The sequence below is a fragment of the Artemia franciscana genome, chromosome 1 (genome assembly GCF_032884065.1).
Source record: "Artemia franciscana chromosome 1, ASM3288406v1, whole genome shotgun sequence".
NCBI lineage: Eukaryota > Metazoa > Arthropoda > Branchiopoda > Anostraca > Artemiidae > Artemia > Artemia franciscana.
In genome coordinates, this window is record NC_088863.1 from 21,655,052 (window position 1) to 21,683,045 (window position 27,994).

At 34.0% G+C, this 27,994-nt stretch overlaps 1 protein-coding gene across 2 annotated transcripts in view; it reads right to left on the minus strand.

Moving 5' to 3' along the window:
* The window catches only part of LOC136026908 (DNA-dependent protein kinase catalytic subunit-like), a 37,015-nt gene extending 9,289 nt beyond the window's left edge, over positions 1–27,726 (minus strand). The window contains exons 1-9 of one of the 2 annotated variants that reach the window (XM_065703746.1): positions 27,555–27,726; positions 25,899–26,073; positions 19,921–20,075; positions 16,469–16,614; positions 14,197–14,853; positions 9,564–9,764; positions 6,282–6,388; positions 3,171–3,305; positions 738–889 (exon numbers count right to left, since the gene is read on the minus strand). In XM_065703746.1, coding sequence (XP_065559818.1) covers positions 738–889; positions 3,171–3,305; positions 6,282–6,388; positions 9,564–9,764; positions 14,197–14,853; positions 16,469–16,614; positions 19,921–20,075; positions 25,899–26,073; positions 27,555–27,654 — 1,828 coding nt within the window. In that variant the 5' untranslated portion in view covers positions 27,655–27,726. The remainder of the gene's footprint in view (positions 1–737; positions 890–3,170; positions 3,306–6,281; positions 6,389–9,563; positions 9,765–14,196; positions 14,854–16,468; positions 16,615–19,920; positions 20,076–25,898; positions 26,074–27,554) is intronic. The other variant, XM_065703738.1, reaches the window with a different exon arrangement.
* Between the last annotated feature and the right edge of the window lie 268 nt (positions 27,727–27,994).

A 27,994-nucleotide genomic window follows, 5' to 3' on the forward strand; every position in this document is an offset into this window, starting at 1 on the left:
CGAGACGTCGATAAATTTAGCGAAAACTTCAACAAGGTGCTTTGGGAATCAGAATTAAATAAAAAGAAAACTATTAAAGGATTAGAAAATGATACAGCAGTCCGAATAGTAAATGTGCGCAAGGTAAAATATATAAGCGAAAAAAACTAAAAAAAAAAGATATATATGTAAAAAGTCACTCAGATCCAAAACAGCACCAAGAAAGATTGGAAAAAGGGAAGAGAAGGGGAGAGGAGATGCATCTGACTAGAACTTAGACCGATATTTTTCTTTATTTGCCAAGCAGTTTATACGCTATGCTTTTTATGACCATTTCTTCTATCATTTTTTTTTGATACGACAAATTTGTGTAAATTTCCGGAATAATGGCACAGTGTAAAACCGTACTTAGACCAAAAGGAGCAGTTCCCCTCCCCCTTGGCGGTTGAAAAATTCGCATAAGTTTAACTAAAATAAATTGAAGCTACTCTTAAGCGAAGTGAAAGGGATTCACCCCCCCCCCTGATTTACCATTAGGAGGGAAAGACAGTGAGTCCGTAAGCAAATATTTAGAAACGTACTTGATTGTCAATGCAAATTAGGTTTGAAAATTACCTATAAATGTCAGTCCCAAAGTTGTGCTCAAAGTTGTGCATGCATGCCTTTCTGCCGACTTACAACGTCTTAAGCATCTTCAGCATCTTCCACCTTATAGACTAGATGATAATTATAATACTAGTAATTATACAGATACTAACCAGTTAATACCGATACCATATTATTACTAGTGTGACGGTCACCAATGCCAAGGATCCAATGTACAATGGACATTGTTGCATGACTTCTGATAAAAGAAAGTCGAAGTCTGTAGAGTCCTTCGGGGGATGAACTAAGTCTTTCAAATCGTCGCCTGCGAAATAATGTAATCTGAGCAGGATGAAAGACTGACATCTACATTAAGTTTAAATTTAGAAGATTACCGGCGCGAGTCCATTCGGGTCTGGAGGAATCCCTTTAGCGTAATTGCGAAGTTAACTCTGGTCGTTGTAAATTTAATACAAAACATTTTAATATATGAAATTTAATATATAGCATAAAATGTTTATCAGGAAAACCAAGGAAAGCTTTTCTTTTATATTTAATATGCGCGATTAGCACAATAAACAGAATATTTAAGAACTACTATTAGTACTGCTAACAACACATCTTAGCACAAAGCTATCTGAGGTCAACATAGCTGTGGGCACTCCTCCTTCACCCTAATCTGTTCACGTCTTCCCACTCCATTAAAGGACGCCTTAGTTTCAGATGAAAGCCCAAAATTTTAAAAAATATTTTAAAAGCAACAATTTTAAAAGCAAAATCTTTGGCAATCTGTTATCCTTCAGCCAAAAAATGTGAGCTAGTAATCTTAACATTTCTTTCCTTACTGCCCAAGGATGTGGAGTCAAACAAATTTTTCCATACATCTTATTGTTTAATAAAAAGCAAGTCAAGGGAGTATCTAAAACCATTCTTAAACAATTTATCCGGAAAACCTCTAGGATATATTATTCAACTTTTTGAAGCACCCAGACTTCAGAGCATATTTGACAGAAGTTATCACCATTACTTCCAGCATCCCAGTATTAGTTAAAAGGCTTGTGCTCCTTTCTATGCAAAAAATATTTTTTTAGACTTAAAAAAAAACTCCCAGGCCTTGGCTATTCTATTCTTTACATCTTCACTACATTTTCCATTTTTACTAAACACTATTTCCTCTGTAAGTATATCCATCTGCTTCACGAATTTTCTCCTTACCTAATATTGCCTGTTTTTAAACTCATTTATTCTAATTTCAAACCTATTTTCACCTCATTAACACAGAAAATCTCCAAAAACCCATTAATTTCACAAAAACTTTTACATGAAACACAAAATCAAACACAAACATATATAATGAAACGCACATCGGCTTTAAATTAAGACAAAGCAGAGCACATACTTCATTGTGTTTTTTTGGATACACATCCGTAACACAAACAACTAAGACAAACAATGCAAACAACCATATACAAACGCGTGTAGAGACAACCTCTTGGCAACGCACCCCCAAAAAACAAATATATAAAATGAAGCGCACAGCGACTTTAAATTAAGAAGAAGCAGAGCACATACTTCATTGTGTTTATTGGGATACATATTCGCAAGACAAACAGCTAAGCCAAACAATGCAAACAACCATATACAAACGCGTGTAGACACACTCTCTTGGCAACGCACCCCCAAACACAAATATATAAAATGAAACGCATAGCGGCTTTAAATTAAGAAAAGGCAGAGCATATGCTTCATTGTGTTTTTTGTGATGCATATTCGTAAGACAAGCAACTAAGACAAACAATGCAAACAACCATATACAAACGCGTGTAGACACACCCTCTTGGCAACGCACCCCCAAACACAAATATATAAAATGAAACGCATAGCGGCTTTAAATTAAGAAAAAACAGAGAACATACTTCATTGAGTTTTTTTTGTGATACATATTCGTAAGACAAACAACTAAGACAAACAATGCAAACAACCATATACAAATGCGTGTAGACACACCCTCTTGGCAACACACCCCCAAACACAAATATATAAAGTGAAACGCACAGCGGTTTTAAATTAAGAGAAAGCAGAGCACATGCTTCATTGTGTTTTTTGTGATGCACATTCGTAAGACAAACAACTAAGACAAACAATGCAAACAACCGTATACAAACGCGTGTAGACACACCCTCTTGGCAACGCACCCCCAAACACAAATATATAAAGTGAAACGCACAGCGGCTTTAAATTAAGAGAAAGCAGAGAACATACTTCATTGAGTTTTTTGTGATACATATTCGTAAGACAAACAACTAAGACAAACAATGCAAACAACCATATACAAATGCGTGTAGACACACCCTCTTGGCAACACACCCCCAAACACAAATATATAAAGTGAAACGCACAGCGGTTTTAAATTAAGGGAAAGCAGAGCACATGCTTCATTGTGTTTTTTGTGATGCACATTCATAAGACAAACAACTAGGACAAACAATGCAAACAACCATATACAAACGCGTGTAGACACACCCTCTTGGCAACGCACCCCCAAACACAAATATATAAAATGAAACGCATAGCGGCTTTAAATTAAGAAAAGGCAGAGAACATACTTCATTGTGTTTTTTGGAATACACATTCGTAGTGCTTCATCGTAACTTGATTCAACATCATCTTCAGTCAGATTGCTGTATCCTGGAATATAGTCACCTGGCCCTTTATGTAGTCTTGAATACTTTCCAGAAGCACTGAAATTATAATGTACATATACAATAATGTACTTTGTTTTCTGTAATTATGAATAATTATGCTAGACCGCTGCATCCTTGGAAGTAGTTATTTGATGTTTTATGTAGTCTTGAATGCTTCCTAGAGGTACTGAAATTCAAACGTACACATATAATTATGTACATTGCAATCTGTAATTATGTATAACTATATATAATTATGCCAGATTGTTGTATCCTGTGATGTAGTTACTTGGTGTTTCATGTAGTCTCCAAACAACCCATATGATTATGTATGTTTCTTGGGGAACTTCAATTTTTATTCCCATGAATTTCGAAAGCGATGAGTAGGGGGAATTAGTATCAGTAGAAACACGCTACTAATTAGTGCATAATAATATAAGCTATGGATATGTTAAGGGATAATTTGTCCTTTTTTCTTGAGCTTTTATATGCAGTTTCCTATTTAAATTTTTTACAAAAAAATTAGTAGGTTCTAAGACCATTCTGACTATGCCTGATGCAAGAAAAAAGAAGAGCAAAAGACGAAAAAAGACAAAACAACAGCAAAGATAATTTTCAGCCAGTGAATAACAAAAATAAAACAGAGATTTCAGCAAAGACCTCAACTAAGAAAGAGAAATAAAAAAGAAAAAACGAAATTTGGAAGTACTCAAGAATAAAAACCAAAATTTCGAACACTGTTTTTTTATTATCTATATTTTTGTATACTGGAGGCAGATAAGCAGAGGTCTTCTCCATAATATCCGCTTTCTTTTCGTTACTCACTGGCTGAAAAGTATCATTTTCCCTTGATATTAGCATCATACTTAATACAGAAGCGAAAAATTTAAAAGAAATTTAAATTTACAAGTTGTCTTGAAAAGCTTGTGTCAATACTAATTTATTTGCAACTATTACTTACTATCAATGCAGACCAAACCTAGCAACAGTGCACTGTTAGAGCCCACGCCTGTAAGCAAGAGAACTATTATTCGAAGCTGCCTGTCATAATCCTCTCAAAGAGTGGTGACCCTTGAGGTATATATAGCTATAAACCAACACAGTTTTATGTTGCTGTGTCGGCCTCAAGCCGCTTTTTGTTTGGCGCTTTGGCCTCAACTGTCTTTACATGTTTAGCTAGAGACCAGCACAGTTTTATGCTGCTGTGTTGGCCTCAAGCGGTTTTGTTTTTAGCGCTTTGGCCTAAGTCGTCTTTCCAGATCCGTCTTAAAAAGAGGGCAGTTGCAGTTTCAAGCTTCTATCTTTTCTGTGTTTCAAAAATTATACCTTAGATCAAAATTTTGCTTCTGATCGGTCAATGACAAAGTTCCGATTGAAATTTGAACATAGTTAAACTTGAGAAATTATGAGCAGGATAAATAATCGTCATTGTGATCATAGGGAATTTTGATTTTATATACTTGTACGACTATAATTTGGCCGGGGTATTATAATCAAAATGAAATGGTAAAGCATAAATATGAATAAAACTCTTAACTGAGACATTAAGAAAATATTGAAAGAAAAATTATAAACTAATAAAAGCTGAAATATTTCGGTGCCAAGTTTAGAAGCTTTTCTCAAGAAGAAAACTATATAAAGAGATGGAAAACCATTTCACAAAAAGAGGAAAAAAAGAAAGAAAAAACTCACATGTTAGACTAAAGTTACTGTTTACTACAAGATCTAAAGACTTATCCGATATGGTGACAAAACGTAACACTGATCCAGATAAACTGTGGTATAATGCTGTGTAGAATCGTAACGATGTAAACAACGAACGTTAAAAATTACCCTGGATTTCTGTCACCAAGGTATTTTTAAAGCCCACGAAATATGTATTTTTTTTTGTAATAAATCAGGATCAGCTAACAAGCGTCCAGGAAAGCTTCATTGCGGGATCCTCTTTCCAGACGACTACTTGCCCGCGCATTCTTCACACGATACAAAACAAAAGTTCTGAGAGAATTTCGGTTGAGCTACCACGTCTACATTACAGCCCAGACATAAACCCATCTGACTCCTTATTCTCAAAACTCAAAATAAGATGAAAGGTATTCATTTTAATATCAATGATGAAGCAAAACATGCAGCAACAACAGGACTCAAAAAGGATATTCCCCTCCGAAAATTTCCACCCATGGAAAATTACCCCCATATGCAAAATTTAACAGCCACAGAGAAAGTATGACAAATAAAAATAATGAAGAAAAGAAACATGCTGGGAATATTCTACCAATATTCCAAAATATATGCAAAATATGTGGTTTAGAATATCCTGTAGTATTTATTCCTTCAAAAAATCTTTAAAAGGATGGAATTACCACCTGGAGAAGTGCATCAAACTCGACCAAGGCTTTATTAAAAGTAAATCTGTTATATTTGGAAAATTAATAAAGAATCAAAAAATTATTCTCATATTTTGAGCGCTATTTGTATTATCTTCTGATGATAGACTCTAAAAAAAAAAATGAAACCCTCTTCCTATTTAAAAGTCTTAGGCAGACCTAGGTCAATACAATTAACATTCATTTGGATCAGACCAAGTCAAACAACTTTTGCTACAATTATTTAAAGAATGAATGAGTTTCATTTCCTAGCCTGGCATAAGTGCGCTAACTTACTATTAATATTCTAGAAGTTAATTTCATGATTTATTGTCCACCTTAGCTCAATCCCAAAAGTCCCAACTTGATTGAAGAGGATTTTCCATGGGAGCTTCCTCCAAAGCCCCCTCCCCCTCTGCCCATACCCAAATAAAAATCCCAAAATTTTCGTATATTTACGACAAGTGAAATTATTAATGAAGAAAAAATGAAATTTCAGCAGGGCGTTTAACCATTCTTCAAATCCCTAAATATTGACTGAAATTACCAAGCATTTGATTATTTTATCATTTAGTAAATAATAAACCTGATTCAGTTTTGCCAAGCGGTTTTTTTTTTAGCGGAATTTTAGACAGAATTACATTTTAGACTTGAAATGCTTTCTCACCTCGCCACTTTCGCCTTATCCTCTTCCGACAAGTCAAAGAAGTCTTGCATGGTAACAACACCCTCCATCCATTCAATGAGACCATGACGGGGCGACAGGGGGAATACCTAAAAATTTACAAGAAGTGTATATATAATTATTTATACCGCTCTTTATACCCGACAAAGAACTGACGACAGCAGCATTGTGGACTTAGTTTAACTTTCTGGAACTTGTTCAATTTCACTTTTTCGTTTACCATCCATTCAAAGAGACTGAAACCCATAAAAAGTGAAAAAGTGAATAAAGTAAAAGAAAAATTAAATAAACATGAAGTTAAAAACTTGGAAGTTTAGATTCTGATTTATAGTCAGAAAGGGATCTAATAATACACACCTGCACACAATTTTATGAAGCCCAAAGTAAATTGACTCAAGTCAAATGACTCGTATAATTGTCTATACTAACCGTTTATTCTTAATAGATTATGCGTATATTCATAAACGAATACTCCAAAAATTTGAGCACAAGATCATTGAACTTATTGAGCAAAAAGCTCAACATAGACTTTTTCTGATAAACACATTTATGATCAACACGAGCGAGAACAGATTTATTAATCAGTAATTGTGGATAAACAATACTTTTATACAAATTTTATTTTTGTTGAAAAGAAATGGCAATATTTTTGAATTTGGCGGAATATTGTTTTTTTTTTTATTTTCTATTAAAGTTTCGATTACTCTAGTAGATTTTGTTCTTTATGCAGCTTTGTAACGTCTTATTAAACTTTTGAAGTTTCAGTTAAATACAAACAAAGTGTCTAGAGCCCTAAGGAGGTGATAAAGGTAGGTAGTTAAAAAAAGGTACCTTCTTTTGGTCATTCAATTGCAATATTAAACTCAGAATCGTAATGGATGGCATGGCATGAAATCAAACACCATCTGTGAAATATAGACTCAATTTTTATATTTAATAAACTACTAGTCTCTACAAAATACATAACAAATGCAATACTAGAAGAACAAAAGAAAGTACAGTAAAAGGGGAGGGGGGAGACAATGATAACAACAAAAGGGAAAAATAACAAGCAAGACATGAGGTGCAATGACCAAGTCCAATTCACATGCATGCTTAGCTCAAAGCCTAGATGTAATCATTTTCGACCAATGATATTTTGCTTCCTCTTTTATAAGTAGCTCCAATTGGTCAATACTCATGATGGCTGGTAAGTGATACCCTTCAAATCACACACGTGAACAGAGTTCAACAGAAACAACTTAATACGTCTAATGATGATACAATTGTCGAAGTATTATAAACATTAAATTGATTTAAAGAAGATTGAGTTGGATGAGATGTTAAATGACTCTTCAACAGCCAAAGAAGAGTTCAGTTACACGGTTCAGTAACCCTGTAATCAAATAAATATTTCCCAATTTTTTCTTTCTGTTGAAGAGCATAAAGTTTAAAAGGGCACTGGTGAATTGGGTTGTTTCACCATTGCCTCATAACTAAATACCATCGAACGTTTTGTATACCATGCATTTGCTCATACAATGACTGAAAGCTCACCTTTCATTTTCCAATAAGCTCTCTGTCTCTTACACCTCTTCCTCCACCACGACCTCCACCTCTTGAGGAAAGAGAGCAAAGAGAGAGCAAAGGGTGAATTTTTCCAAAAAGGTGAATTGAATGAGGTTTACTAAAACCAAAGGCCTTTTCTAATGGACATACTGTTGACCAACAATCGCAAGAATAGATTTGTTTATATCAACAATACTTTCCGTGAGATCACACATTTTTATTATTGTTGGAAAAATAGCAGTATTTCAAAGTCGGTTGAGCATTGTTTAATTATTTTCTATTCGACTCACGTTGACAACAGTAACTTCCATTGCTTACGTAGCTTTACAACGCTTGATCAAATTCACTACAATTCTCTTTTATACGAATAAATTTGTCCAGTTCCCTATGGAGGGGAAAGGGGTAGATAATGAAAATCAAGGACCTTCTCATGTCTTATTTTAGGTAAGAGATCAAGCTAATAATAAAAATAACAATTTGTACAGCAAAGTAACTGCTTTTATCTCATAAAATTGTTTTTTTTTTTCAATTTTAGTTAAAACAGGAAGAAACTATTTAGTAACTACAAAGTAACTGTTTTTTTTTTTTAAATTGTGATACTAAAAAAAAAAATTCCATTATATTCTGCCTAGAAAATTTCCTGCTCAATTTCACCAACAAGCTTACAAACAGTGATTTCAATTAATCCCCCCCCCCTTACTAGGATTGCATAAAAATGACGTTAGTTCATTTTTAATAGATAGCTCTATCTATTATCCATCCATGCGTCTTTTCTAGCGCAGTAGAACCAAAGTAGATAGTCATAGAGCTAAAATAGTGATAGAACCTATAGTCCAAGTGTTTGGTTAAATGGCAAGGGTAAACGGTGGGAGTAAGTCTGTTTATCTTATTGGACTAATATTTGTTTGTGACTTTTAGAAAGTCACTCCTACCTAGAGTCTCAGGCTGGTTGACTAAGCATTTAAAATTGACACAGGACCATTAATTTACGTGGAATGACAGGCAAACAAGCGTTTAAAGTAAAATTTTTAGTCAAAAATTAGGTTCAAATGTTGATCAACAAAAATTTTGTTGATCGCTAGAAGACACTTGAATGCTAATCAACAACGTCACCAGAAAAGGCTTTATATATTTTTGTCGATAATTTAAAATCGTTTGAATATCTCAGAAATTTCTCAAGATATGATTTCGATACTATTTGGGCAAAATTTTATTTTGTACCAAAAAAATGGCAGAAACCGCTAATTTGCAGTGGCACAATCTTTTATTAAAACTTTCTTTTTCCATTCAGATGAACGCATTCCGATTATTTTAGGATCATTGGTTCAATACGATCACCGTGGTAGAAAAACAACAAGAAATAACTATGCCCGCCACCGTCACTATTCTTTTCGAAAACAGAAAAAAACTCAAATAACTCAAGCTTAATGAATTTAACATATTTAGAATGGTCATAAAATCCAATTCTTTTGAAGTAAATATAGTTATTAATTAGTTTTTTTGGAGTTCGGTTTCTATTGGCATGAGTCGCCCCTTACTTAAAGTCCAATACGACGAACTGTTTGAATTTCGTTACAAAGAACTGGTTAACAATATCTGTCACATGTAAATAAACACAATAAAAAATATTGTGTATACAATATTTTTTTATTGTGTACAATATACAGTATACACAATAAATATAATAAACATAACACAATAAATACAAATTCTAACCTTATAGGTTTTGATTCTCATTCCCCTTTTTCTCGTTTCTGGGTTAGCATCCAAAGTAGAATTGGCAGCTTCAAAAAGTGATTCGATTCTCTCATCCTGTCTTAAATCTTCACCAAACTTCATCAAGTACTTATACGATTTTGCATTGGAGCCTACTATACCAATTTTTACTGGACGTCTTAAGGATCCAAGTATCAAAGCCTATAGAGAAATGTTTATATTTGAAAATGGAAATGTTTTCTTTATGGAAGGCTACCTTTTATCTGGCAGTAACTTGTCGATATACTACTCTGGGGACTGGTGCTAGTGTTGAGAAACCAACGCCATCTAGCGTTTCCCCACTCTTATAAGTTACCCATACTTTTTGGTGCTGCTAAGCAAGTTTTAAGCAGGTTTACTGAGTAATAAGCTGGTAGATTTCAAACTGCCAGACGGTTTTAAAAGTTTTTACAGAGTTTTAAGCTAGCAGAAGTTATAAGCAGGAAGATAGTTTGTTGATGATATCTACTGTGGGGCATTGATCAGACATCGTACATTTTATTTGAAAGTAGCAAAGTAAAAAACAGCAGTGGGTTGCAATTTATCATAGTATATACTTCTTAAATTTTTATTGACTGTAAGTCAAAAAATTTCTATTTATAGCATTAATCATGTTTTTATATGAAAATGAAAATATGCAGTAAATTTAAATAATCTTAAAATGAGATATAGATATTTAAAGCTTGCATGACATGCTACGAAATTGACTTACTTCCTTAAAACATTTCAAATCGAGTTTCACTACAAATGAATATCTATCAGATAGAAGGACTAAGAAGAACAAAGAAGTACCGTTTTCAATGCTAAAATGAATATCTCCAATATAGGTGTATGCTGCACCAGACATGTGATAAATCCCAACACTCATAGTCAGCATTTATAGAGCGTTAGATTCACCAAAACAAGAAATTCGAGATTTGTAATTGTTGGAGTAATCACAAATCGATCATACGACCTCTTTTTAAAACTCTAGATAGCAATTGTAACATCAGGTTTTTGTTATGGGATGTGTTTTCCGGCCCTTATTTGAAGCGTTTACAATTTACCGAGGGTTTATGGCTAGTTGCCCCACTCTAATAGGCTCCAAACCCTAACAGCATCTTGTATTTATAAACAGTAGCAGTGACATGATGATTACTTACAAAGTGATCGTAACACAAAACTCAGATTTCTTTAAGAAGCATATTCAGTGCAAGCATACCCGAGGACGCTTTTAAAAGCTTTATATGAGTCATAGAAGCAACCATCAACGAGTGGAGGAGTTCAAACGGAAATACTGGAAAGCAAAGAGTTTAAGCGGTTAAAATATTAAAGTACCAAGAACATCAAAATAAAAATAGTTTGGCCCCCTGATCCCGTCTTAGGTCTATTAATTCCTGGAAACGGCGAGTTTCTATTTGTTTTTTTTTCAATTTTAGGTAAGGTATAGCCACATTTTTGTTAGTGTTGCCAAATTGAACTGTGAAAACTAAATAAATAAGACTGATTCGTTAAATTTAATGACACCTTTCGTCTATAAAAATTAGATTTAAGCAATCTGTTGACCCTCAAAGATTTCTAAACTTTCAAATAAAGGCCATATTTTCTAGCTTTTGGTGCCCTTTGTTTTGACTAATGTTTTGCTGATTTTCAAGAATTTACAGTTACAAACATAAAAGTTTAAATATTGTAAAATTCTATACATAATTTGTAGCACAAGTCTTTTCATCAAAATTGAATTCTTGATTTATCTAGATTTTTAAGATACATATGGTTGCATAAGTGTCCGCTTAGTCAATTCAAAGAACCAAATTGTCTATGGACTGACCTGAGTATCTGCCAGACTGACCTTATTTCAAACAGTAGGCTGTGCAAAGAATATTGTTCTGTCCCGATTTCTGAGGATATAATTAAAGAAAGGTTGAGATTGCTAGGACACGTTCTGTTGGCGAAGGATGACAGATTGCCAAAAGATACCCCTTGTCAACCAACCATTTAGGACCAAGCAAAATTCAGGTCGTCCCCGAACGGGGTGAGAGGTTGTAGTGAGGCCAGATTTAATGGAAATTTGAACTTCTTGGGAGGGTGTAAGGAGGGAAACTTTGAGTAAATTCGGAGGAAGGAGGAGCCGGCATAGCTGTGTTGGCCTCAGGAGGCTTGGAGCTGCAATGAGTTGTTAGAAGTAATGTAGTAGATTCAATTTTCACTGGCCTTGGTGCTTTAAGCTAATCCATAAGACATTAACTGCATTTACTGAGGCATTCTAAAATGGTTTCAAAATTTCTGAATTTACCTTATTGAATTACCAATAACAGAACTGGTAAATTCCCCGAGCCTTAGTTTACAGCAAAGTAAAAAAAGGTTATACCTTTTGAACGATTTTCAAATTTGTTAAAATTCAATTCACATTTAATACCGAATTAAACAATCAAATATTATTTCTTAAGCGTCCATACCTCGTTTCACTGAACTTTTTACCAAACCACGAAAAGGCTTTTATTTGCTTATCAAAAAAAGTAAACACTGATTCTTGAAAAATCTTATCACAGAATCGGTTCTTCAGGACCCGTCTTGCTGCTCTTTTGGATTTAAAATCAGGGTTTTGTCTTCTAATTTCAGGACCACCAGACATCCAAAAAGATAGCAGCTGCCTCCTAATCCAGGTAACAGACGTAATCCAACAAATGAAAAGGGCATTATAGTATCAGTGTTTATATAGGGCGGTCTATGTGCTCTTTGGAAACTGAACCAATTAAATTATTTTTTAGTTCTGATAAGTCTTTTATTTTGGTTCCAAGGGGTAGAGCCCCTGGACAATGATTCCACATTTTTTTTCGTTATATAAACCATAATTTATGGAAAAAACTATTTTTAATTCTTGCGATTTTTCACTTTTAGTTCTTGGGGGGTGGAGGAGGTACAACAACAGGTATTTGCTATTAGTTTTCTTCCATCTGTACTATTGACTCTTGCTTTCCTGGCATAACAGTTTTAGCAAGGACTTATCTCACCAGAATCCTTCCTATATGGATAATCTAAGATTTTATTTAATCTCCAATATTGATTTTCCTGACCAGAGGAATTAGTATCCTGTTGCCCCGATTACAGATGAAAGAAGACCCGAAACGGGTGTCAAAGAGCTGACTTTAGTTCTTCCCATATAAATTCTTAAAGTAGCTACTTTAGTTTAGACAAGCAGAAGTAAAATTAGCCTTCTTCAAGTGCATCGATTTCATATTTTTTATATTCAAAAAATAAATTATGATGCACAACAGAACTTGTAAAAAGAAAAAAAAAGTTTTCTTCAAACTATGAATACTAAATTTAATGGTAATAATGAATTGACAGTCTTCATTATAGCATCTATCTGTAAACGCTGTCTAAAGAATTTTTAAAACTGTGTGGACAGTAAAAGGCTACAGGACTCTTAAGGACTTTTACATTGAAGACATACGACTTTACGTAATATTTAAAGCCATGATTGTTATTTTCCGTCTGACGGTTCTAATCGCTATTGTTCTTCATACTAAAAAGGTTCCCTTCCAACTGCAATGCTATTTTGTTCTGACATCAGTTCACAGTCATCATGGAGAACGATCACAAATATCATCCGCTAAAAATTTAAAATCGAAATGGATAAGTACTTGCTAGAAAGTACTAAATTGACTAACTTAAAGTACTAACTTTAGTTAACTTTAATTTAACTTTACTTACTTTACTTTACTTTACTTTACTTACTTTACTTACTTACTTTACTTTACATTACTTTACTTTTAAGTTAAGTACTAACTTTAGTTAACTTTAGTACTAAAGTACTAAATTAACTAGAAAGTACTTAATTGACTCTTCCCTCTTCCTTCATAAACAAGCATCAACAATTGAATAACAAATAAAACTATTGGACAATTAAATATACTTAATTAGTACGGTAGAATCTTTATTTTCAACTTTTGTTTTTTTACCACATGTTTGCCGTTCTTTCTTTTCATCGACTAACCTTGACCCATTTGTAGCTTTTGCGATTTTTGCCGTTATTTCTTTTTATTGACTAACCTTAATCCATTTGTAGCTTTTGTGATTTCCATTTGTAGATTAATTTTTCAGATTGTAGTCGTCAGAAATTGATCCTCTGTATTTTAGTAGGAGTTCTGAACAAAAGTTTAATAGAACGAATTGTATCAATCGAAAATTCAAACACCATATATATTCCAGATGTTTATTTATTTAGTTAGTTCAAAGAAAACCAGGGGCATAATTTGCTATGGGGCAGGGGGTAGCTGTCCCCAGACCCCAATCCCCCATCTTAAATTTAGTTCCTTCAAAAACTGGTCAAAACCAAGATAAGTCTCTATAATTTAAGCATCTACAAAAATGGGTAGGTTTTATTCAGAATATCTTTGCCTTTATGGTACTATAGGGCTCATTTTTTAGTTTTCACTGTTATCTTCACTTGATTTGGGAAAACTGGCTGCAACTTCGCCCCCCCCCCCTCCCTCTAGAAATTTGAAGAAATTACGCCACTGAAGAAAACTCCACATGAGTTTAGAGTGAACTCATATGATATTAAAATATAGTGTTGAAAAATAAAAATAGGTAGTTGTAAGATATAGCTTACTTCATGTTCGAAGGATTCTATATAAATATGGTATTCTGGCATGGGTTTCATTCCACTTCCATATTGCCCTGGCAACTCTATTGATTCAGAAAGCCCAAGTCTTCTATATTCACTTAGCCAGGAGCTTAAATCTTTAAGTAGAATCTTCTGAGGTGCTCTTTTAGTTTCATTTTTCATATCCAATGCAAGCTGACTAATGGAACTCATTGTAGGCATTTCATCTTCAAAAGTTTGGGTAAATTTCGCCTTCCACTTGCGAGTAAATTCTCTATATAATATACCTCTTGCCTCACAACCATCAGAGAATATCGTGTTTTTGAGTAAATCGTAAGCTTTTTCGAAGTCTCCTGTGCGTTTTGCATAAGCTAAAAACGTCTCTGCAAGAACGCTAGGTAGTCCAACATGCTGCAAAGCACCAAGGAATTTTTCTTGAAGGTCAGATGACCGAAGAAGACGCTCAATTTCCTTGTGAGTCTTGGGATTGACGTTCTTATTCCAGCTTTCTTTACTGACATTGTAACCATATACAAGAACGGATGGGTAGTCCTTACAGAGCCGGATTACTAAAGGAGTAATCCATGGTTGGATCTTCGACGGAAGCCAAGCAAAAAGTTGCTTGTCCCAACTCAAGAACATCCATGATGGTATGTCACTAATCTAAAAGTAAAATAAATTAAATTGTAAATAAAAAATAAATTTATAAAAGATTTTATCATTAAAACGCACAATAATTCCAGATATAAAAAGGGGCAAAAATGACGCCTCAAATGTATAAACAGAATAGCCGCAACCTTGGTGAAAAAAAGAGCTACACCACCCGAAGACTGTATCCAGAGGGAGGGTCAAGAGAGTTTGACCCCCCCCCCCCAAAATGGTTGTCTGACGCGTAAAGAATAAGAAAAAAAATGCATGTACACATTTTGATGCGTTTTTGAAATTTTTATACCCCCCTCCTCCCCTAACAAAAATTCCGAACAAAATTATATTCAATAAAAAAAGTAATTTTTAGTTGTGAAACAAAACTTGATGCATCTGGTGCAAACATCTAGCGCTACATCGTGGCAAACATCCAGCAAATATCTGGCACCATATTTCATTGCACTAATTGAAAGCCTATGGCAGAGGTTTTGAATCTTATCCAAGTTACAGCTCCCAAAAAACCTAAAATTTTCCCACAGCTCCCTTAATATTTTTTTGACCTTCTTGAGAAATTGGAAAACTTACTTTTTTAAAAGTGATTATTCATTTAACAACAAAAGGTTGAAAGTGAATGCTATTTTGCTTGGAAATGCAAGATATCTAATTTTAAATATTTCAGTAATATCTATATTGAGGTTGGACAGCCACCATGACCTTGGATTCAGCGGCTGGTCGTGGTAAAATGCATTCAATAAGGTTTGAAACGCATTTGAAGTGTACTTTAATGTGGCTAGGTTGTTTAAAAATAATTTGAACCCAAATTTAAATTCAGAAAAAAGAATTATTGAACATATAATTGACATTATCAAAATTATTAATTGGTCAGACGCGTGTGTTATTCACTACACAAATTCTAAAATCTTGGAACAAAATTGGGCTAAGCAGCCCTCGTTTCTTGCTCAACATCTCACATTTTATTACCGCAACAGCCAATAAGCCAACTCCGCACAAGTAATAGGTTGCAAATAAAATTACTATTCATAGAGCTTCACCATTAAGCAGTGGGCCTTTTTTTTTTTTTTTTTTTTTTTTTTTTTTTTTTTTTTTTTTTTTTACTGATATCCAAAAATTAGAAAATTTCACACTACCAAATTTTTCATCAGCCAGATGGAGCTTTGGCTCTAAATAGGTATAGAATCCATTTAGATTTCTCAATATTACCTGCTGGAAATTATTTTTCAAGCCATTCGATGGGCTTACAAACTCGTTACAAATTCGAAGGTTATAAACTCGTGCAACAAGGGAAAACAATCATTGATACTATCTTCACTAGCTTTTAATTCCATAGCTGTAAATTATTTGGGAAAGCAGATTTTTTTTTCGAAAAACTGGCAATTTCGGAATCCCAAAAGATTTGCCGAATTGTTTTCCAAAATTTCGACAATTTCGGAATGCCAACAAATTTGCTGAATTGAACTTGTGTGTCAGCATTTTGATGACATCACAGCTCCTCAGGGAACCACGGTTTAAAGTTTAAGAACCTTTATATTAAAATCAACATCTTGTGCTAGAAACTGCCGTATTTCAAGTACTTCAGTACTTTAGGCCCGACTTGGAAACACATCCAAAATACCTTTATCATAAATTCTTCACCGAGCCAGTCATTCACTTCAAGAAGAGGCAAAAGCGATGGAAACATCTTACGGGCATCCAAAAGACCATGCTGCATTGCAGATAAAATACCAGTGACTTTATCCCTTAACATTTCTCTTTTAACACCTAAAACAGAGAAATTCAACATATGCTCGGTTACCTAGGATATGACTATTAAAAATACAGATAACTGGCTATAAGCGTCTTTTTGCTAGGGCATAGGATGTCCTATGTCCTGGTGTTATTCATTACTTTCAGGTAAAAAAAAAACATTTTTAAAATTTAATTTCTGATTATTTTTCAAATAGTGCTGGTAGAGCCGAAACTTTCATTTTTGGTGCCAAGGGCAGAATAGTGTTTCTTTGAGGCAGTTGATTAAATTAGGAACTGATTGAAGATTTTTCTTTCTTTACCCATGATCTTCTCAATAAGGAATAATATTAATAAATAATAATAAATAAATAATCAATAAGGAATAATCAATAAGGATAATGGATTAGCAGGAATGAAATTGTCCGGATCTCCTAGAAGATAAGGTCTAGTTAGGGAGCTCAATATGGCAATTCCAACGAGGTTCGACTTCGTAGAAAAAAAAAACAAAAAAAAAACAAACATTTGAACCAACTTCTCTTTTTAAGCTAAGTTGGAGATGACGTCCAGCAAATCACTCTCTGTCCCATTCATAAAAAATTCTTTGTTAAAATATAATACTAATAAAAATATAAAACTAATAAAAGGGTATGTTTGATAGGATATAGGATGAGGCTGTTAAAAAGGACTTCGCTATCCCAAATACTGTCCGAAAAACCTCTTTAGGCATGAATCTGGTATCTTTCCCTTCTGCTGCGCTAAAAAACCGCTGGGTCCCTTATCAAACTTGTATCTCTCTCTAAAATTTGCCTTGCATGCCTAAGCCTTTCTAGGCAGATTAACATATACATCCAGTGCCAAGGTCCCTTAAATGTTGAAGGGATCGTGACCCTTGGATCACGGTTGAGGTGTACTACAATCATTTATGTCTACATGATTGGACCCAAACCTCTTGAAGGAGCAGTAAAAGTCCTTACCTCTGAATCATATTTTGTAAAAAACAGGACGCAATCTAGAGGTGGATCGTCTCCAGACGTTCGGGAGTTCTTCAGAGTTAGAAATTCAGCTGGCCTCCCAAAATAGGGTACTAGCTGCTACTTCTCGCTTCCCATGGAATTACAAGGAAATTAGCGCTTACTTGCCACTAATTTTTATGTAGATCTGACGATCCCTTCTAATAAATGCGCTAAATCGCCTGTTGGTAACAAACTGAAATAACAGAGCTAGGGGGACTACTCTTACTTACCTTATAGACCTCCTCTTCCAAAGTGGTCAAAATGAGAAAGGAGTTATGTTGAGTAAAAGCATGGGCAATAGTTTATCAAAGTCTAGAAGCTTTCTATCATAGATCTCGATGAGGTAACTCTATGATTTATAAGACTCCAGATTACCCAAGAACTTTACTTTCGTGACCAAAAAAATGTTTTATTTGCTTACAGTTTATGCTATTTAACAGGCTATAAACAATGAATTCAATTTTTTGGAAAATTGCTGGAAATGTGGTGAACTTCAGAGGAATCGTCTTTTCCGTTTCAAAATTCCCATGTGGAAAGAAACGCAGGTCTAGGAGTATTGCAAGGATCGTGCATAAGATGACAAATTAAGGACAAACAATTAAAGATGCAGGATTTCTTAAAGAGCTGAAAAAAGGATAATGTCAGTTTACCCCCCCTCTCTACCTCCTACCCCCCCTCTAATATAAATATATCTTTCATGAAACTTACCTCAAAGGGGAAAGTGTACCTCTTTGGGCCCTACCTACGCCTACAAGTATGTAGGCGTAGGAGAGTTGGGGTTGTTTGATGTAGGAAAGTTAGTATTTGGTGTCAAGGTGAGTATCAGAGAAAACAAAGCATGTTAATATTCTCGAGTAACGACAGTCAGTTTTGGCTATTCCTGAAATGTAAGACAAAATTTTAATTTTTACAGGCTGCATTTTTTTTTAAAGAAAAAGACTAGTTTTGATGTAAATTTAAAACGAAGTAACTATTAGTTTATTTTATCACTGCTTAATGCCAATGAAATACTCATCAATGGCAAAACCAGTTTCTTTGGGTTGTATGGTTCAGTTAAATTTGTAGTTTACATTGATAAGTAATTTTCTATTGTAGTGGTTATTTTGTTAAACATTGAGAATTATTCCAACGATTAATTACTACAATTTATTGTAATTAATATATTGATACATATTTTCTACGAAATTATTACTTAATTAAGAACACCATTAAAATAAAAAATCATTCTTTTTAATCCAATCGAAGCTGTAATAACTAAAAGTTATGAGCCTGTTGATTTCGTTGTCTGTACAAATGCCTTAAAGGTAAATTTTTATTTGCATTAGTTGTATCAGAGTTAGCATACGAAAAGAGCTCAAAATCAATTTTCGTAAAGAACCGTAAAGGTTCTTTATTGTTCTTTTTATTATTTATTGAGTTACTTAAAGCGGACAGGGGAGGGGGGGGGAGGCAAAAAGCTCAGACGTTACAGTTAAGTTGTACCAACTGTCCCTACTCACATTTACAACCTTTTACCGGCAAGAGGAGCGAATTTTTCAAGACTAAACCGAAAAAGAAGCAAATTAAGCAACTACAAATAATAACCCAGCAACAACGGGTAAAACAAAAGAGAATTTATCTAATATTTTTTCTCTTTATCCAAGAGCCGTCCTCAGCATTGCATATACGTAAATAAAACTTACAATGAAATATGATCTTTAAAACTAAAAATAATAAAGAACTAGAAACATTCCCAAAATCGTTATTTCAACGAAGCTCAGCTAGGACAACCTTCAAAATTCTTTTTAAACATATTTCACTAACAGATAAATTCTCTATTATTTTACTTGTTGATGTTTTTTACGAAAGACAGGCAGTGTGGTCTCTGTCATTATTTACTGAAGTACCTACCCTGGCGAAAACCGTTTTCTTAACTGGACGAGATATAATTCGCCTGACAAAGCAAAATTTGACTCTCATTAATATTTGCACACGCGAAGTTTTTACCCGGATGAGCGAAAATTCAATGCGAATGAACACAAGGTTGGTAGATTGGTAATTACTCTAAGTGGATGTATAAAAAAACGAAGTAAATTCTCCCTTTTTCGTCTTTTTTAAGGAAAATAGCAAGAAACTGGAAAATAGAAAACAGTAATTGAGTTCATTGATAAGTGAGAACTACGACCTGGAAACATAGTCTGGTTAAAAATAAATACAGAAACATGAATTATGTGTTTTCGAACAAATCTTACATGATGCATTTTTACTATTACGAAATAGACTTCTTTCAAGGTACGGACATTAAAAAATTAAAAGGGAATAATTTTCAGAAAATGACAAAATATACCTTCCTGTAGAAGAGAGCTTTCTATGGCATCGGAACAATACTTTACAAACTGTAATATAAGCTTTGGCTTTCGTTCTTTGTCTACCAATTCTACACTCTGCATCATTTGATCTCGGCCCGTTTTTATCAAGTCACTGTAAATCCTCTCTTTATTCCTAGATGATAAAAAAAAAACTTAATAATGAACAAGATACATTAATTCACACATCCTAATTATTTTGATTTATTTTAGGAAATTAACCAAAAGAAAAAGTTCAAAAACGTTTCAAGAACGGTAGACTAAACATAACTAAAACTAAGACAGTAAATAAAATCACTATGCCAGAGTTTGGAAACTACCGGAAACCTTTATCAATGGACGAAAAAAAGAAAATAATAAAAGATTATGAAAAGTAAGAAAATAAAGACAGAGAACCGTGAAAAAGGGATGAAAACCATGAAAAAATGTAAGAAAACAACAAAACATTAAAAAAAGCAAGTATATAAAGACAAAAACCATGAAAAGGGATATGAAAAATTCTTGAACTTCAGCTCTTTTGAAAAAAATAACCATGCATTCCAAAAACGAATCTTCCAAAATTTTCTTTTTAAATAAGAGTTTTTCAATTTTACAATTTTTAGTAGCCACAAAGCGTAGTCGAAGTGACATACTGTAAGTACAAACCCCGAAGACGATGTCATTATATTACCTTAGAAAACCTGAAAACCTACAAACCGTAAAAAACATGACAAAAGACACACATCTTTAACAGGGTCGTCAAACTAGCGAAAACATTGTAATTCCTGATTGATTATGGGAGACGTCTTTTGGCGGATTCAACATTTTATCACGTTTAAAATGCTCTCTTGGCAGACTTGTATGTTCTTGAGGTATATTTCCCATCGACCACAAACAAGTTTAAATTTTACACTTCAGCCCTTTTGAAAAAAAAATATGCAGTCCAGAAATGAATCTTCTAAATTTTTATCTTTATAATGAGTTATTCAATTTTACAATTTTTAGAAGCCACAAAGCATTCAGTAAGGTCGTAAAGGAATCAAAACATTACACAATTGGTAATCAACACCCTTATTTTTTTATCGTTACCGAATACCCAATTTTAGTTTTACCGAAGAGGTGATAATAGCTACCACTGAAATAAGTCACAGTGTCGAATGTTTTCTCTTATTCGTTATAAAGGTCATAAAGTAAAAATTATTCGGTTATAAAGTAATTCGGTTATATTCGGTTATAAAGTAAAAAAAAAACAATTGAAAAAAGGATCCACTTTAAAACTTAAAAAGAACGGAAATTAGTTCGTCAATGAAGGTTCTGCCCCTTCCTCAACCCTCTCTCTTTACACCAAATTCTAAGAGTTCTTCAAAAGTAATTCTAATTTAAACTGAACAGCCCTTGTGTTTGAGCAACCATTCTTAAAGAATTGTCGCAAAAAGTATAACTTCAGCGTAAAGAGCGGGGGTCGAGGAAGGGGCAGCCCTCCTCATATACAAAACAATTTCTCTTCATCTTCGTTTTAATGTTGCTCCTTACTTTCAGCTGAAAAAAACAGTTTTTTTCAGCAATTTTTTTCAATCAGTGCCGACGTCTTGAAACTTTTGGCGTCTAAAGTTTAGCTTATGTGCCCGCTTTTGTCGGATCATTGGACGATTTTATCAGCAAATTCTTTATAATCCCCCCCCTCCCAAAAAAAGAAACTCAAAACCCTAGCTTCACCCCTGGGAGGTACTGATTTTATTTCCATAGTATTCAACACATCTACAACATCAGTGATTCCGTACAGCCTATTTTAAAACTTTCTTTTTAAATGTAAAGTTTAGCTCTTCACTTAATCGTAATTCGTCATCGTATTTCACCGTAATTAGTTATTATTATCAAAATTGAAAGCATCTTCAAATTTTTCCTATTAATTCACAGCTTCGAATGGAATTTCTGAAAATGTCTTAGGGCTTTTAAGCTCTGAGCAAAAACTATTTCGCTCTTGCTATCGTCAATTCAAACAAGGAAGAAAAATCTATGGTGTGGATTCATCAGTAGGCGGATCCATCAGTGCCGTATAATCTGAATATAATAATAGAATACTGTTTACTTGTGTATTACCAGAAAAATCATTGATAGAAATTGATGATAACAGAAGACCTAGGATAGGGTCTTGTGGGACACCAATGTTCTCGACATCTGCTTAGTTCGAAGAAATCTCATTTATCTTGACTGTAATTTCCCTACTAGAGAGGCATGATTTAATTCCGTAATATTTTACACAAGAGGCCTACATACAAATTGTAGTGTGTATCTAAAAATGTGCTTCACTGTGGTGCAGAATGCTTAAAATAATGGCAAGAAGCATTTTTTGTCTCCAACTGCTTTTATTCCATTATCCTCACCAAATGCAAATCACTTAACAATTACATGTCTTTCGTGATTTCCGTAAAGTGTCAATATTATAAGAACAAGATCAAAGAGCTCATATGGCACTTGTGACGAGGCGAGAAGAGCTAAGAGCCAAGAGATCATATGGTATGAGCTCTAACAAAATTCTATGAATCAATAGATTGATTTAAAAAGGAAAATAAGAGGCTTAATGCCGGTCAGGAATTAAAATAAGAGCTCTGAGTCACGATGTCCTTCTAAATATCAAAATTCATCAGGATCCGATCACCCACTCGTAAGTTATAAATACCTAATTTTTTCTAATTTTTCCTCTCCCTTTGGCCCCCCCAGATGGTCGAATCTGGGAAAACAACTTTATCAAGTCAAATTGTGCAGCTCCCTGACACGCCTACAAATTTTCATCGTCCCAGCACGTCCAGAAGCACCAAACTAGCCAAATCACTGAACCCCTCCCCCCAACTCCTCCAAAGAGAGCGAATCCAGTACGATTCTGTCAATCACGTATCAAGGACATTTGTTTATTCTATCCAACAAACTTCATCCCGATTCCTCCATTCCAAGTGTTTTTCCAAGATTTCCCCCTCCAACTCCCCCCAATGTCAAAAGATCTGGTCGGGATTTGAAATAAGAGCTCAGAGACATGAATTCCTTCTAAAAATCAAATTTCATTAAGATCCGATCATCTATTCGTAAGATAAAAATACCCCAGTTTTCACGTTTTCCAAGAATTCCTGTTTCCCCCTCCAACTCCCCCCAATGTCACAGGAACTGGTCGGAATTTAAAATTAAAACTTTAAAGCACAATACCCTTCTAAATATCAAATTTCATGAAGATCTGGTCACCCTTTCGTAAGTTACAAATACCTCAATTTTCAAAATTACCCCCCCCCCCCAATTCCACCAAAGAGAGCAGATCCAGTCCGGTTATGTCAGTCACGTATCTTAGACAGGTTTCTATTCTTCCCATCCAGTTTCATCCTGATCTCACCGCTTTAAGTATTTTCTAAGATTTCCAGTCCCCCCAACTTCCTCCCCCCCCCCTCCCCCAATTACGCTTGATCCGGTTGAGATTTAAAATAAGAGATCTGAGTTACGAGGTAACTCAGTAGCTTACTACGTAAGTTAAAAATACGTAATTTTTTCTTATTTTTCAGAATTACTCCCGCCCCCCCCCCCCAATAGAGCGGATCCTTTCCAATTATGTAAATCACGTATGTAAGACTTCTGCTTATTTTTCCCACCAAGTTTCATCCCGATCCCTCCAATCTAAGCGTTTACCATGATTTTAGGTTCCCCCACCCCAAACTTCCCCCAATGTCACCAGATCCAGACGGGACTTAAAATAAGAGCTTTGATACACGATATCCTTCTAAACATCAAATTTCATTGAGATCCGATCACCCGTTCGTAAGTTAAAAATACCTCATTTTTTTTAATTTTTCAGAATTAACCCCTCCCCCAACTACCCCAAAGAGAGCAGATCCGTTCCGGTTATGTCAATCATGTATCTAGGACTTGTGTTTGTTTTTTCCCACCAAATTTCATCCCGATCCCTCCACTCTAAGTGTTTTCCAAGTTTTAGGTTTCCCCCTCCCAAATCCCCCCCAATGTCACCAGATCCGGTCAGGATTTAAAATAAGAGCTCTAAGACACGATATCCTTCTAACGTCAAATTTCATTGAGATCCGATCACCCGTTCGTAAGTTAAAAATACCTCATTTTTTCTAATTTTTCAGAATTACCCCCCCCCCCCACAACTACCCCAAAGAGAGCGGATCCGTTCCGATTATGCCAATCATGTATCTGGGACTTGTGCTTATTTTCCCCATCAAGTTTCATCCCGATCCCTCCACTCTAAGTGTTTTCCAAGATGTTAGGTTTCCCCCCTCCAACTCCCCCCAATGTCATCTGATCCAGTCGGGATTTAAAATAAGAGCTCTGAGACACAATATCATTCCAAACATCAAATTTCAATAAAATCCCATCACCCGCTCATAAGTTAAAAATACTTCATTTTTTCTATTTTTTTCCGAATTAACCGGCCCCCTACTCCCCCCCCCCCAGATGGTCAAATCGGGAAAACGATTATTTCTAATTTAATCTGGTCCGGTCCCTAATACACTTGCCAAATTTCATCGTCCTAGCTTACCTGGAAATGCCTAAAGTAGCAAAACCGGGACCGACAGACAGACAGACAGACAGACCGACAGACCGACAGAATTTGCGATTGTTATATGTCACTTGGTTAATACCAAGTGCCATAAAAAGCGGCCATAAAGCTTCAACGTTTTATTATTTTATTTTCTCCAGAGGCGCTTCATATGGGAAAGGTGGCCGTATAAGCTTTGGAGGAGGCTCATTTGATTGGAAATTGGAAGGTCTGTTTCTCTTTCAAAGAGTCAGAAGCGAGCGGGGGCGAACAGCTCCCCTCCCTCACGCCCTCTTTCCCCAAATGAATCTGATCTAACTTATGAGACAGCCATTTTGTTCAAAATAGTCCAAAGATCATACAACAATCCCTTCGGGATTGACACAATCCTCAGAGCCCGGGGCAAGGGTTGAAAAACTATATTTGTCTTGAACAGTCTCGGAAAGAACTAATAAAATTAAACTGATTATTTGATATATAATGATATTAATTAATGAAAACTCATGAGTTCAAGATCTTACTTCACAGCAATTTTCATTTTAATTTTACAGTTAAGGAAGGGGACAGTAACCAAACTCTTGTTTGTAGTGATTTTTGTTCTTTTTAAGCTTGATTTGCATATCGAAAAAAGTTTTACTCATTTCAGATTTATTTATTCATTCATATTAGTACCTGTTGCAAGTTTGTTTACTATGATTGTTTATCTAATTTCTGTGCGTTTTGTGTTTTATTCATTTTTTAATAACAAAAGATTTTTTGTTCGTTTTAAGGTTTATTTGCATATTCAATTTTACTTTTAGGTGTTTCAAGATTTACTTATTTCATTTATATGGTACCTGTTTTACGTTTGTTAGCTACGATTAATTATTCAATTTCTGTTTGTTTTCATTTTCATTTATTCTTTAATGGTAATTCGTGGTAGCTTTGAGTTTGAATTATTATAAATCTTTACTTCTGCTGATCGTTAGTTTAATATGGCTTTTAGTTTTCTTTGAAAAACATCTTTTCAGAAAGTTTTTTTTACCTAATAAATGAAAAGCTGTATCCTAAGCTTTACCAAAAATAATATTTTTTTATTTATTTCACTTACCAAGTATGCTTTACGTTAAACATTTCTTTCAGCTTCCCAGCGTAGCTACTTGGCACGGGAACTGAAGAATCAAGTAATGTGACTTACCATATTGTACCTGTTGTACGTTTTTTTTTAGCAAAGATTAATTATTTAATTTCTGTTTGTTTTCGGTTTCATTTATTCTTTAATAGTAATTCCTGGTCGTTTTGAGTTTGAATTATAATAGATTTTTACTTCTGCTGATCGTTAGTTTAACATGGCCATTACTTTTCTTTGAAAATATCTTTTCGAAAAGTTTTTTCAACTAGTAAATGAAAAACTTTATCATAAGCTTTACCAAAACACAAGTTTCTTTTTATTTCACTTACCATGTATGCTTTACGTTAAACATTTCTTTTAGCTTCCCAGCGTAGCTACTTGGCAAGGGCACTGAAGAATCAAGTAATGTGACAAGACTTTTGGCTAAATTGCAACAAATATTGGCTTTTTCTGCATATATATCAACCAAAATTGTACTTGGTAATTGTGACAGAGAAAGTTCATCTGTAAATAAATAATCTATTATATATACATATATATATATATATATATATATATATATATATATATATATATATATATATATATATATATATATATATATATATATATATATATATATATATATATATATATATTCTCGAAAACAGCTCCATATTTTTCGGGGAAAATTGGCATCCTGATATATTCTGGCCTAAAAAAAAAAAATGATCTAGATAGGTCAGTAGTTTGAGAAAATTCGTTAATAGCCTTAATTTTGGTTTTTGCAAATGACATCATGTAGTAAAAATTGCAATCGCGTCAAAACACTTATCACACTTTTTGGAGCCTAGCAAAAACCATTGTTAGAAATCAGAATTCCGGTAATAATGAAACATATTTGAATAGCCTCAGTATGAAAAGAGATTAAATTGTGTAAAGAGCAAAAAACTGGTAATTACAAAAATATTTGTATATATTTTAACAAGGAATTACAACAGTTTAAAAACCTTAAAAAAGAAAACCAAAAATTCGAAGCTTAGTAAATCTTTGTTAGAAAAACACCATTACCGAATTTCTTTTCTTATAAGTATAATCCATGTCTTTTTAAAACATGAAAAAAAGTTAAAAGAATTTTTTAACTCAGTTCAGAATCGCTAAAGTTATTATGTAAACTGCAAAAATATTACGGTACCAGAGCAATAATTTAAATATTTTTAATTCAAACTGGAAAATTGCTTGAAAATTTGAAAATTAGTTTGTTTTTTTGTTAGATAAAATCCACTAACTACCTGATTAAGCTTAAAGGGTTGAACGCAATCATTTATATAATGTCAGTAAGAAGGCCTTAAAAACGAAAATCTGCAATTGTTGAAAATGACGATTCGATATTTTGACAAGTGATTGCAACAATTCAAAAACTTTAAAAAAGAAAACCAAAAGTTTCAAGGTTAGTAGCCTAGCCTACAAGTTTCAAGTAAGACCAGAAAAGGAGCACATACACCTCCTTCATTCTAATTTGTTCTTAATTTTACTCTTCAATCTCGCACATTTTCTTTAAATCATTTCTTCTGACTTCATCAAACCCATTAGAGGACGTCCTACTTTACCTTTGCATCAAATGGATAACCAAAAGCAAAGTTTTTACATCTGTAAAACGTAACCTAACCCTTTTGGCTTTTCTTTCATTACAGCCCGAAAAACTGGATAAAGCCATATTTTTGGAAAAGCTTACCGTTCAACATAAGATCATTCATATGAGTACCTGAGAGTACTCCTAGACAATTTTCCTGAAAAAAGAGGGGGGAGGGGGCCTGGAGATCTATGCGGATAGTGAGGACGCTGACCTTTTACTACCAAAACTAGTGACTTTTTACTACCTTTTACTTTCTTGGTAGTAAAAGGTTTTGGTTTTGTTTGTAAAACAAATAAAGCTCTGTTTACGAAAACTTGCATAAAAAGAAACAAAACCGATATAGAGTAACGAAATTAAGTTCAAAACTTACCAAGAATTTCTTGACCTTTTATAATCCATTTTATACTTCTCTGAGGTTCTTCTGAAACGGCTCTGAATAAGGTTGCTCGAGTATATGCTAGATCATACATTGCTTTAAGTGATACATCATAGCCTGGATCTTCGTGGTACTAGAAGAACAATAATTCATGAACAGGTTATTTTCCAAAAGTAATTTGAGGTGAAGGAGTGAGAAAAATTGCAACCGTAATATTTTGAAATGAACAGATTTTTAATGAGCAGGTAATATCATGAAGAGATCATTTTCCAAAAGTAATTTGAGGGGAAGGAGTGAGAAAAATTGCAAACGTAATATTTAACAGATTTATGAATTAACAAATACTTACTTCAATGCTACAAAAGGATTTTAACTAAACTTTATGCTCTGGTGCAGTTCAATCAGTTTTTGAAAAATCTCATCAACCATTTAAG